This window comes from Rhincodon typus, chromosome 38 (genome assembly GCF_021869965.1).
Source record: "Rhincodon typus isolate 14 chromosome 38, sRhiTyp1.1, whole genome shotgun sequence".
Classification (NCBI taxonomy): domain Eukaryota; kingdom Metazoa; phylum Chordata; class Chondrichthyes; order Orectolobiformes; family Rhincodontidae; genus Rhincodon; species Rhincodon typus.
Genome location: NC_063369.1, coordinates 19,986,657 through 20,000,725, shown reverse-complemented (window position 1 = coordinate 20,000,725; position 14,069 = coordinate 19,986,657). Strand labels below are relative to the sequence as shown.

The following is a 14,069-nucleotide window of genomic DNA, read 5'->3' as shown; positions in this document are numbered from 1 at the left end:
TGCTCCTATGATGCTGCTTGGCCTGCTGTGTTCATCCAGCTCCGCACCTTGTTGTCTCGGATGGATTCCTAGTCAGTTTCCTATGATAAAGGCATCGGGGACTGAGAGGCCAGTGAACAATCTTTAATAGGATGGCCTTTGGCTGGATCTATCCTAATAGAAATCGGAAGATCTAGGTCAATACATAATATGTAACAAATCTAGATCTCCATATGCACAATAAACCTACAGGAAACATGGTCCAATCAGTGTTAACAAGATGAGTTAAAGATCGTATTAGATCAAAACAGGAGAATTAAAAACGTTGCCAAGAAACTTCAGGGTTGGGAGGATTTTCAAGTCCAGCAAAGGAGGACCAAGAAATCAATGACTTTTTTTTTCCTTTATTCATTCATGGGATGAGGGCGTCGCTGGCTAGGCAGCATTTATTGCCCATCCCCAATTGCCTAGAAGGCAGTTAAGAGTCAACCACATTGTTGTGGATCTGGAGTCACATGTAGGGCAGACCAGGTAAGGATGAGTAATGTCCTTTAGGGAAGAAAACTGTGAACCAGATGGATTTTTCCAACAAACGGCAATGAATTCATGGTCATCATTAGACTCTTAATTCCAGATATTTATTGAATTCAAATTTCACCATCTGCCATGGCAGGATTCAAACCTGGGTCCCCAGAACACTATCTGGGTGTCTGGATTAACAGTCAAGTGATAATACCACAAGACCATCATCTCCCCCGATCTGGATGTTGATTATGTTTGAAGAGGTTAGTAGATCTCTGGGTACTAAGGAAATCGAGAATGAGAGTAAACTAGCAAGAAGGGGAATAACAGGTTGTAAATGTTTCTATAGATACGCAAATAGGAAAGATGAATGAGATTAATCATGGGCCCAATTGAGACTAAAACAGGTTAAGTAATTATGAGGAATAAGGAAATGACAATATTAAATAAAATCCTCATGTCTTTCACCATGGGAAGGCAACAAAAATGTCCAGAAGCTCGGGGCAGCCAAGTGCTTAGGGAAGAGCAGGATCTCAAAGATCTTCTGGAGGATCTACTGGAGGAATAATACTAAGGGCCAAGGGCCAAGGACCAAGGGCCAACAAATTCCTGGATCTGATGAGACAGAGTTGCAGATAAAGTGGTGGTTTAAATCTGCCAGAATTCCTCAGATTTGACAACTTTCAGATTGAAAGCAGACAAACATAAGCAGTAAGAGTTAAGTAGGGGAGAGAGGAAATAGAGAACTATAGGTCAGTTAATTTAACCCAACTAGTAGGCAAGATGCTAGAATTTATCAGGGATATTGTAACTAGTTACTTAAAGTCACAATATGATTAAACAGTTGTAACATGATTAAAAACAGTTAGAGATTTATGAAAGGGAAATTGCTGGGGTTTTTTTGAGGCTGTAACGAGTAAAATGAATAAGTGGGAACCAGTCGGTGTGGTATATCTGATTTTCAAAAAAACATTTGATAAGGTGCTACAAAGGAAGTTATTATACAGAATTAGGATTTATGGGATTGGGGTAATATATTTGCATAGATTCTGTTTTCTGACCACTAACCAATCCTGAAAAGAAATAAATGGGACATTTTTGAGTTGACAGGCTGTAACTAGCAGTGTACCTCAAGGATCAGCAATTTGGCTTCAGTTAATTACACACCATACTTGTGGTTTAGATGAAAGGACTGATTAAAGTACATCCAAGTTGCTCACTATGTAGAATTGGGTACAAAATAAGTGGTAAGGACGGCACATAGGCTGCAAGGAAATACAGGCAGATAGAATACAATGTCAACATATCAAGCAACCCATTTTTGCAACAAGACTAACATTTAATTTGCTTTTCTAATTGGTTATTAACATCTGTGTGTTAAATACATGACTGCAGCTATTTTCCATTCATTTCTCATGTTTAAAAAAAAAAGTATTTTATTATTATGCTAAGAGATTGAAGTAGAAGAGCACAGAGGTCTTATTACAACTATGCAGGGCATTTCAGAGGCCACCTTTGGAGTACTGCAGTTTTGTTCCTGACCTAAAGGTGACCTGGAGCTGACTAGCAAGCAGAAAATACCTGACCTGGTACTGTGTAACAAGACCGAATTAATGATCTTGTAGCAAAGGCATCTCTAGGTAGGAGTAATTATAACATGATTGAATATTACATCCAATTCAAGGAAGTGGAGATGGGCTTGAGACCTTCTTTTTAAGTTAACAAAAAGGAATTATAAAAGACGGCATGAAAGAGCTGGCTAAAGTGAATTGGCAAATTAGGTTAAAGGATGGTTTATAGCGATGCAATGGCAAATACTTTCAGAATATACAGAATTATAGTTACAATTTGTTGAAACAACTTGGATGATGGGATGGAAAATATGGTTGCCAAATAGGAAAGCAAGTTGTGAAAAGGTCATAAGGAGGCTATAAAAAAAGATACAGACAGCTGAAATGAGTGGGCAAAGATGTGGCAAATAAAGGATAATGTTGGAAAATGTGAAATTATCCATTTTGGCAAGGGAAGTAAAAAGTACATTATCTCAATCTTGAGAATTTGCAGAGTACATAGGAATTTCAATGTTTTTATGCGTGAATCAAATGGTTGATATACAGATACAACAAGTACTTCGGAAAACTAATACTTCACTGTGACCATGTATGGAATAGAGGATGTCTCCTTATTTAAAGAAGAATATAAATGGATGCGGTTCAGAAAAGGTCTAGGAACACAGGTTCACAAGTAGGGCATTCATTAAGTATGCTCATGACTAATTCAGCACTTCGATGCCTTTCACCTACACCATCCCCATTACCCTGTACACCATTGACAGGTTTCTGACTGCCAATCTCTACCTTAAAAATAATGAAACACTGAGCCTCCAGAGCCCTCTGAGAATTCCAAAGGTTCACAATCTGAGTTAAAAAAAGTTCTTCATCTCACACCAAAATGGCATCCTCATTTTTAAATCGTGTCCCTGGTTCTCAATTCCCCAGACATCTTATCTGCATCTACCCTACCTATCTGTTTAAATATTTTGTAAGTTTTAATGAGATCACCAATCAATCATTCTCTAGAGAATACAGGTCCAGATTACCCCCTCTCTCTTCACAGGACAGTCCCACATCCCAAGAACTGGTTTAGTGATCCTTTGTTGCACTCAACGTATCATCTTTCAGAGGTATGGACATCAGAACAATTGAATTGCAGATTGTGTCTAACCTATCTCGTACAACTGTAAGCAAGAATTCACTACTGCTGTTCTCAAATCCTGTTGCAATAAAGGCTGACATTCCATTAGCCTTCCTAACAGCTTGCAGCATCTGACCTTACACTTCAGACACTTATTGACAAGGTCACTCAAGTCTCTCTGGAAATCTACACTTTCCAACCTTTTCTCATTAAAATACTCTGCACATCTGTTCACTCTACCAAAGTGGACAATATCCTATTTATGCATGTCATATTCCATTTGCCATGTTACTGTCCATTTACAAAGCCTGTGAAAATCCTCCTGAAGCTGCTTCACATCTTCCTCACAACACACATTCCCAATTAGTTTTGTATCACCTGTAAATTTGCAAATATTACATTTGGTCCCTAACTCCAAATCATTGATATATATGGCGAACGGCTGGGTCCCAATTACTGATCCTTGCAGTGCCCCACTAATCAGCCTGTCAACATGGCAACAATCCAGTTATTCCTACCGTTTCATCTGTTAGCCAATAATTAATCCATACCAGTACATTTGTTCCTAACCCATGAGCTTTATATTTTCTAACTGGCCTCGTCAGGGACTTCATAAAATTGAAATATTCTATGACCATCGGCTCTCTTTTTGTCAATTTTGTTAGTTACACTTCAAAAAATTCAGAGTTTGATAAACACTATTCTCAACTCATAATCAGATCATTACAGTGTCTATTTATCAGGGAATCCCTACAGTATGGAACCACCTACTGAGTCAGTACCAACCCTCCGAAGGGCATCCCACCAGACCCAGTCCCCACCCTATCCCTGTAACTCCACATTTACTATGGCTAACCAACCTAGTTGGCACATCCCTGGACACTATGGAGCAATTTAGCATTGCCAATCCACCTAACCTGCACATTTTCATACAGTGGGAGGAAACTGCAGCACCCGGTGGAAACCTTTGCACATTCTCCCTGTGTCTGCAAAGTCAACATAGCCAGTCACCCAAGGCTCGGAACTGAACCTGGTCCCTGGTGCTGTGAGACAGCAGTGCTAACCACTGAGCCACCATACTGTCCACTATCCCATCCATTATAACCGATTCGATAATTTTCTCAGCTACTGTTAAGTTTAACAAGTGATAGTTCCTGGTTTTGAATCATTTCCTTCTTAAATCGTGGGAAAATATTTGCTACCTTCCAATCCACAGGAATCATTCCAAAATTTCTATAATTTTCTAAGATAATTACCAATGTATTGACTGTCTCTATAGCTACTGCCTTCAACAGTCTGGGATGCAGATTATCAGGTCCTGGGGATTTATCAACTTTCAGCTCTATTAATTTCAGTAAGATGATTGTACTGGAAAAATTAATTTCCTTAACACCTCATTCTCCTGAGCCACTTGGATTCTAGGTCCTGGGGGGGGGGGGGGGGGGGGGGGAAGGGTTTCTTGCATCTTCCTAGTGAAAGCAAACACAAAGTAGGTAATAATTTGGTTTCCCTATTCCCCATTGTAAATTCTCCAGACTATCCGTAAAGGAGCAACATGCATTTAGCCAAATATTTACTTTCTATGTACCTATAAAAGCACTTGAAGTATTTTAAAAAATATTTTTGGCTAGGTTACATTCGATTCCATTCTCCCTCATCAATTTCTTGATCCACCTATGTGTTACTGTAAATCCTAATCCTCTGAATTACTGCTACTTTTGACAATTTTATAGGCCATTTCTTTAATCCTGAACTTTGTTAGTTAGCCACAGTTGATAGACCTTATTTTGAGTTATTGCACCTTGAAGAAATGTATAAATGTTATAAATCATGTAATAATTCTTTAAAGGTCATCTTTACTAAACTAATACCTGGAGTAAGAGGATGTCTAACAGAATCAAAGAGATTCTGACCTTGCTGACCAGATATCCTAAATTAGCCTGGTCCCAGAAAGGTTGGACAAGCTACACTTGCATCCACTGGAGTTCAGAAGAGTAATCAGCAGCTTGATTGAAATATAATGATCCTGAGGGATCTTGACAGATTACATGTGGAGAAGATATTTTCTCTCATGGGAGAATCTAGAACTAAGGATCACTGTTAAAAGCCTAGCCCACCTCCTCAGAACATTCTGTTGAGTTTTTGGTTACTAATCTAGTGACATTGCTATTACACTATCATCTCCCCTAAACATGACTTGGCCTTAGTAGATGGTGGTCAAGCATTGGGAACAGGAGGCAAGTTACTCAATGCAGAATTCTTGGCCTCTGACTGCTCTTGTAGCCATGACATTTATATGCTGGTCCACTTCAATTTCTGGTCAATGGTCACCCTCAAGATACAGACAAAGTGATAATAGGATCAACCAGGATCACAGAATGGGTCAAAAAGTCGTGGCAGGATTAAGTTTGTAGGACCCTAATAGCAGATGTACTACTAGACAGAGGATTAAACAAAAAGTTATTATAGCTGCAAGAAAGACAGCATAATTGTGTTTTGGGGTGCCTTTGAACCTTCACATAGACCTGCCAATCAAATTGGCAAAGGTAGCCCAGCATTCCTTGGAGTGCTATATTGTAAAACTATTTCAGGTAAAGCTATTTCAGATCTAGTATTGTCCAATGAGGTAGGACTAAGTAGTAATGTCAGGTAGTGCTGGGCCTCCCCAAGAAATAGCAGTATTAAATAAATAGAACTCAACTGTGAGAGCAATATACTTTAATTCTGAAAAAAATCTTAAATCACAAAGTCAAAGGTATAAGGAAGAGTTGACTTGGGTTGATTGGAAAATAGACTAAAACGTATAATAGCAAATGAACAGTGGGAAACATTTAAAGAAATAACTTCAACAAAAATACATTCCACTGAAAAGCAAAATCTCAGCAAGGAAGATCCAACAGTGATTTACTGAGATGGTCAAGGCTGACATTAGATTGAAAGAAGAGGCTTGTAAAGGTTGCAAAGAATAGTAATAAGTCTAAGGATTGGGAGAGTTTTAGAAGCCAAAGGGTTATCCAACTTTGATTAAAAAATGCCAAGCTGGAATGAATGTAACAAAAACCGTGTTGGAGAAACACAGCAGGTCTGACAGAATCCAGTGACCGTTTGTCAGAAGTTCTGTTTACCATCGCAACCCCCCAAACCCCAACTCCTCTGCTCTCTAATGGTTTTACCCCTCCAAATTTTCTGTGGTCACATGAAATAACAAATTAATCATAGACTTCTTTGAGGATCTATCTACCCTAATTGTTAAAGAGAAACCAGGGGATAGAGGATGCTGGAGGGATCTGAAGAGTCGTCATACTGGATTTTTGAAACATGAACTCTGTTTCTCTCTCCACACAGAGCTCATTTTTTTTCTTTGTGATGGAGAATACTCGATTTTCAAAAAGACTTCGAAAAGGTACAACACAAAGGGCTAATACATAAGATAAAGGCTCATCTGTTGCAGGTGATGTATTAACATGGATGGAGGATTGGTTAATTTCCAGGAAGCTGACAGTAGAGATAAATAGGGCATTTTCAAGTAGGCTGGCTGCAATTTTTGGAGCGGTGTAAGGATCAGTGCTGCAGCCTCAGCTATTCACAATCTACATTAATAATTTGGACGGAGAGACAAATACTAATTTAGTCAAGTCTGCTGACAACAGAAAACTCGTTGGGAATGTACCTAGTTGTGAAGAGTACACAAAAAGGGCTGCAAAAGATATACGGACCAAAACATTCAGTGAATGGCAATGAGATAACAGATGGAGTATAACGTGGGGAATTCTGATGTTATTCACTTTGGTCATTAAGAAAGAAACTCACACTTTGAAAAGAAATCCTCAATAGTGTGCGCGATTTTGCTCTCTGCATTGAAGGAAGGATACACTTGTATTGGGACAGGTGCAGCTGAAAGTTCATGAGATTGGTGCATGGGATGAAGGGGTTATCCTATGAGTACAGGTTGAGTAAATTGGGTTTATATTCTTTGCAGTTTATAAGATAGACAAGAGATCACATTGAAATACTCAATATTATGGAAAGGTTGTGTCTCCTTACTGGGGAAAATCAAGAACATGGGCAGTCTCAGTATAAAGGATTTGATCAGTAAGCCTGAAATTAGGTGAATTTTGTTCTCACAAAGTCTTGTGAATCTTTTCAATTCTCTACCCCACAGACTTGTGGGTGCTCCATCACTGATTATATTTAAACTGGCAACAAGACAGATTGTTGGTCTCTCAGGAAATCAAGCAAAACACGGATCAGGCAGAAAAGTGAAATTGAAACTCAAAATCAGCCATGACTGGAGCAAATGGTAGAGCAGGCTCAACGGGCTAAATAGTCTACACCTGCTCCTAGTTCTTGTGTTTGTGGTCTATGACCAGACCCTGGCCCTCCTTTGGAGCAGTGGTAGTGTCCCTTCCCTTGGACTAGAAAGCCCCGGATTCAAGTCTCACCTGCTCTAGAAATATGTAATAACATCTGTTATTAGGTTAATTAGAAAAATAGGTTCAAATAAAATAAAATTCTATACTAAGACCTACATCATCATAGAGTTGATAAATAAAGTCAGTTCATTCAACAACACAGAGGGCCATTCAGCACATCATGTCTGGGTTAGCTCAATTTCCCCTCCAAAGGTGCAATAGTCTCCATTTTAACCACTTGGTGCCAAAGCATTCAATACACACCCTGTATAAAGAAGCTATTTCCCAGCCATTGTCCTAAATTTTAAATTGATGACATTTTCTCACAGACAAGTATTAAAAAGTTCTCTTAATTGTCTACCAAATTTATAAAACCTCCATTAAATCTTCTCTGCTCCACAGAAAAAAACCATACCGAGTGTTTCTTCATCACAACAACTTCTCATCACAACAATTTCTCATCCCCACATTATTCTGGTAAGACGGTGCTGAATGCCCTCTATAACTTTCATTATCCCTTACATAGAGGGGCCCAGAACTGTACTCAGTGTGTTAACTGTAGTGAAACCAATATTTTCCCTAAATTTATTTTTTCATTAAATTCTCGTATTCCGTTCCTATTTTTAGAGTTACACTTCTATTGGCTCTTGATTTTATTCAGCTACAGTCACACCTTCCGAGAATGATGTACATGAGCTTCAAGGTGTATTTGCCCATCCTTGCCCTTCAGTACCCTTCACACACGAGGTTTTACAACTGCACAATGGTGAGGCATTCAAAGAAGAAACTGAAGACTAAAAGTTTAGCTTACTCTGTTTAACTGAAGTTTACATAAATCATGTTCCAAATTAAGTGTTTGTTCCATATTCCACAAATATGATGCTCTTGCTCAAAATTCAAACTTACAAGGAAGAATGAGCTCCTGCAGAGCCTAGTGAAAAGGGTGAATTAAGAATATCTCAATGACTCAGAAACACTAACTACTAATCTTGCAAAGAATAAAATTGCCACATCATGCTCCACCATCCAGTGCTCAGACACACACAATCTCAGATTTTGTAATGCTTTCTGCAGTGAGCAGAGCAGAAATAAAATACAAGTGGAAACCTGAAATAAAAACAGGAAATGCTGGAAGTACTCAGGTCAGGCTGCATCTGAGAGAGAAAGACAATTATTTTTGGAGACTGACAATCTTCCATCTGATGAAAGGTTGATCTTGAACATTAACTTCATTGCTCTTTCTACATGTGAATAGAAGGCTGCTGGCAGCATTGGGCAGCTCAAGGACTATTAAAGTCAAACTATCCAAAAGAGTGGCCTACAAACCATAGCAGAAACATATCATACCTTCTCGAGGGTTTCAATCCGCTGCTTTAGGAGGCGATTTTCAGTTCTGAGTCTCTGTGGAACAACAAGGAAATCAGGTTAAGCACCCTGGCTCAAAGCCCAATAGTGAGACTGTTGTATACATCTCCGCAGTAATAGCTATATAGTCTCTTTGTCCAGAAAAACAAACACATTGTACTTCTGTACAATGATTTTTATTACTTCAAAAAGGCATCAAGAATGTCTAAACTTCAAATGGGAGCTTTTAAAAGGCCATTGCCTGACTGCCTCCATTTATAGGATGTGTCAGAGGATCTTACATAGGAGATACCCTCTCAGGGAAACTTGCAATACATCCAGCAAAGGCCATGTCAACCATGCAATAGACAGACAAGTGTTAGCAATGTAGAACAGAATTCCACAGAGGTTGTGCTTTCTGACTGATCTTTGTAAGATGTCCTATAGCAAAAGGCTTGGAAAAGGAGTCTGAAAATGCCCAGGGGCAACTAACAGCACTGTTTTGACACCCTAGTAACTTACCACAAGAACACATTCCAGGTGTGCCATGAGCTAGGGAATGCACATGGGAAATAAAACCTTCCCAAAATCTCTGGTCTGCTTGAAGACAAAACTAATTCAAGACCATGAAATATCAGCAACGAGCGTATCCCAAACAATATATATTATAAGCACATGCTGGTCTGGTCATACCCATCTCCAATTCAAATATTGCTGAACAGGCTGTTATAGATGTAGCACTGGATCATACTTAAAATGGATCATATTGAAACTTTTGTGGAATCTCCACATTAAGAATTTTACTGAACAGTAGATCATTAATGAATTTTAACTCGAATATACTTACGTTAAAAATATTGAGCAGTCAGATTCAAAAATCACCTCAACATAACCAACAGCCTATTAAAGGGAATATAGTGTGTGGACAGGGAGATAACTAAGGGGAAGAAAGTAGAGTGTCTAAGTTCTGTTCTGGTACACCTTGTTCCACTAATGGGAGGACCTTGGATACTGTACAAGATGAATAATGTTGAAAGTTGGCTGATAATACATTAGTGTACATAACAAAGGTTAGACAAAACGCCAACTGTTTAAAAAAGGACATGGAAAGGTAAAAGAATGATAGATAGCAGATGTTCATTTGCGTCAAACTACTTGAGGTAACACTGAGAAAAAGGAAGAATGCACTCATCAACAACTTAGCAGGATTTCACAGATAGTTTTGGGGGTCTGGGAAGGAAGTGGGGAAGAGAGAAAATTCAACATCAGGGATATGAAGGGAGGCAGAATCAGAGAGGAGCGGTCTGAGAGGGTTGTAGGGCCAGAGGATAGGGAGTGATGAGAAAGACCAATGTCACGGATGGATTTGAAGACAATGAAGAGAATTTTACAATTAAGGGGCAGTGTTAGTCATCAAGATCAGGATGTAGAGTGAACTGACCTATTCTACTTGTTACCTCCTCAAAACCTTCCAGTTAAAGGTTGTTGACTTGCTCGCCGAGCTGGCTTGTTCTCATTCAGATGTTTCATCACCGTGCTAGGTGACATCATACAGATCAAAACTGGAAATTACACTACTCACCATAACAGACCAAACAGTATAAATTCCAAGCAGAGTAGAATAACAGTTTCATTGGAGGCTCCACTGATGATGTCACCTAGCATGGTGACGAAACGTCTAAATGAGAACAAGTCAGCTCGGTGAGCAAGTCTACAACCTCACCCACAACCTGAGCTACGGATCTTTGCCAAAACTTTAAACACATGGGGCGTAATATACTGAAAATTGCCTGACAACAGGAAACCTTCGCCAACTGACCGAGCTCTATCCGCGAACAACTTCATTTTCTCCACGAATGCCTCAGGAACCCAGTGTGAAATACAAACCTCCACTCAACAACCCATAGGCATATAAAATAGCTGAACAGAACCCTCGCAGAATGCTACGAGCAATAACTAATGATGCTCATAACCAACTCCACAGGTACCAACGAGAAATGTTGCACCAAAAATCACAGTACCTAAACACTACAGACCAGCAGTGGACTACAACCCTAGAACAGGCCATCACCAATCAAAACAAAACCAAAACTAAGAATAGACTCAAGCTACAGGAGAAACTCACCAAACTCATCCACCACAAAGACCAGGACAACAACAAACCGGACACATGGATAAGAAACCCTATCTAGCAGACAACTCTCAGAGACCGAGCTATAACCACAAAGACACGATCAGAACAGACTTCATGGCCACCCTGGAGATGACATTAAAAGACAACAGATGCACGGACGAAACACAAGCCATCCAACAAACTATAATCCCCACACTACACAGAACAAAGGGGACAACCTGAACACAGAAGATGAATTGGTTAAACTCAAGAAAGACAAGAACATTATAATCCTACCAGCAGACAAAGGGCACATGACCATCATTACAAACAAACCAGACTATGTTAAAGAGACAACAAGGTGCAGAGCTGGATGAACACAGCAGGCCAAGCAGCATCATAGGAGCAAAAAGGCTGACGTTTCGGGCCTAGACCCTTCATCAGGTCTAGGCCCAAAACGTCAGCCTTTCTGCTCGGCCTGCTGTGTTCATCCAGCTCTGCACCTTGTTGTCTCGGATTGTCCAGCATCTGCAGTTCACACTATCTCAGACTATGTTAAAGCACAAGCATTGCTTGCAGATACAACCACTTACCAACAGGTGGCGATAGACCCAACATCTCAGCTAGGTAAGAGGATCACCCAGACACTGAAGAGACTAAAGGATGCAGGGCAGATAACCAAGATGAACTACATGAGAATGAAACCAGAAGGCACGAACACTCCCCACTTTTATGGGTTTCCTAAAGTACACAAACCAGGCATCCAGCTCAGATCTATTGTTTCCCTACCAGGCACACCTTCACACAAACTGGACAAAGGCCAACAACGGAGATTGAAGCACCTAGTTGATGGATCACCCCATTCCAACCCAAGATTTCCTCAATACCCTCAAGAACATAAAAATCAGCAACGACGAGATTATGGTATCCTTTGACGTCACAGCTTTACTCACATCAATCAACGTCTCACTAGCCAAAGTAGCCACGCTAGAGGAAGCAGCAACGCAGACCAGCAGCTCCATCAGCAAGGACAACATACTTAAACTACTAGACCTCTGCCTCACCACACACTTTGTCTTTAATGGTCAAGTATACAAACAGATCAATGGTACACCAATGGGGTCAACCATCTCAGGACTCATTGCAGAAGCAATTATGCAAAGACTAGAACAGACCACCCTCCCCCGCATTTAATCTAAACTGTGGATCCGGTATGTAGATGACACATTTGTCATTATTAAATGCAACAAATTAGAAGAGTCCCACCACCTCATCAACAGCGTACTTGTAGGGATTAAATTCACAAGGGAAGAAGAAAACAACAATCAACTTCCGTTTCTGGATGTTAAAGTATGACCAACGGGGAGTTCCAAACATCAGTTTACAGAAAAGCAACCCACACTGATCAAATCCTCAATTTCCACAGCAACCATCCCAACGTCCACAAACAAAGCTGCATTAGGACATCATTCAAATGGGCCAGGACACACTGCAACATTCCAGAACTACGCAGCAAAGAGGAAGAGCACCTATACAAAATCCTCGCTATCAACGGATATCCCCGCAATTTCATCTGCGGATGCCTACTGAACAGACAACAGGAGGACACAGTACAACGTAACTCACTGGCCACACTGCCCTACATCAAATTTTTTAGAACCTAAGTATTGTTGGAAGTTTACTGCTAGTGCATCCATTATTTCTGTAGTTACTTTATTTAATATTTATTATACCTTGTACCTAAGATGGCACCATGAATGGCAACATTGTAAACTTTTCACTGTACTCCTGTATTCTTGTACTTGAGTATACATGACAACAAGACTCCTAAGACCACTAGGAATCATGGTAGCCCACAGACCCACAGCAACTCTACGACAAACACTTACAAGGATTAAAGATCCATTCCCACAACATAAAAAACCAATGTGGTTTACAAAATACCATGCAACGACTGTCACAAACATTACATCAGACAGACAGGAAGGAAACTAGCCATCAGAATACATGAAAATCAACTAGCAGCAAAATGGCACGACGAACTCTCCTTAATATCGGTACACACAGACAATGAAAGCCATCAGTTTAACTGGGGCAAAGTAATCATAGTAGCCCAAGCCAAACATAGACACGCACGGGAATTCCTAGAGGCACGGTTCTCCACTCATAATGCAATCAACAAACATATAGAATTGGAACCCATATACAAACCCATACAGATCAAAACCGGAAGTGACAGTGCTCACCATATCGGACTGGACAGTATAAATTTCAAGCGGAGTACAACAACACCGCTTCATCGGAGGCTCCACTGATGATGTCACCTAGCATGGTGACGAAACGTCTGAACGAGAACAAGCCAGCTCGGTGAGCAAGTCAACAACCTCACCCACAACCCGAGCTATAGATCTTTGCCAAAACTTTAAACCTTCAGTAAATTTGTCATGCACAATTTCCTCTTCATGAATCCAGGCCGACTTAGCTTGACCATATTATGTATTTCTAAATGCTTCTGTAGAAGACTGTAGTATTTTCCCAGTTGCAGATGTTAAGCTAACTTGCCTATGGTTACCTGGTTTTCATTATCTCTCCTTGCTAAATTAAGGTGTTACATTGACAGTTTCCACATCTTCCAGTAATTTTTTTAGAACCTAAGTATTGTTGGAAGATTACTGCTAGTGCATCCATTATTTCTATAGCTACTTTATTTAATATTTAATATTATACCTTGTACCTAAGATGGCACCGTGAATGGCAACATTGTAAAATTTTCACTGTACTCCTGTATCCCTGTACTTGAGTACACATGACAAAAGAACCTAATTCTAGGATGCATCCCATCAGCTCCAGAGGATGTATCAGCCTTTAGTCCCATTAATTTTTATGGCACTCTTTTCTCTGCTGACCGTTATTGTATTTATTTTCTCTCCCCTTTTGACCCCTTGATTATTTTGGCAGTTTTGGCACACCAAATGCAAGAATCTCAAATTTAACATTATTAATTG

General features: G+C 39.9%; 1 protein-coding gene across 1 annotated transcript in view; it reads right to left on the bottom strand.

Moving 5' to 3' along the window:
• LOC109912220 (EVI5-like protein) overlaps positions 1–14,069 on the bottom strand; it is a 255,491-nt gene that overhangs the window by 111,736 nt on the left and 129,686 nt on the right. The window contains exon 11 of the mRNA XM_048617851.1: positions 8,955–9,008. Coding sequence (XP_048473808.1) covers positions 8,955–9,008 — 54 coding nt within the window. The remainder of the gene's footprint in view (positions 1–8,954; positions 9,009–14,069) is intronic.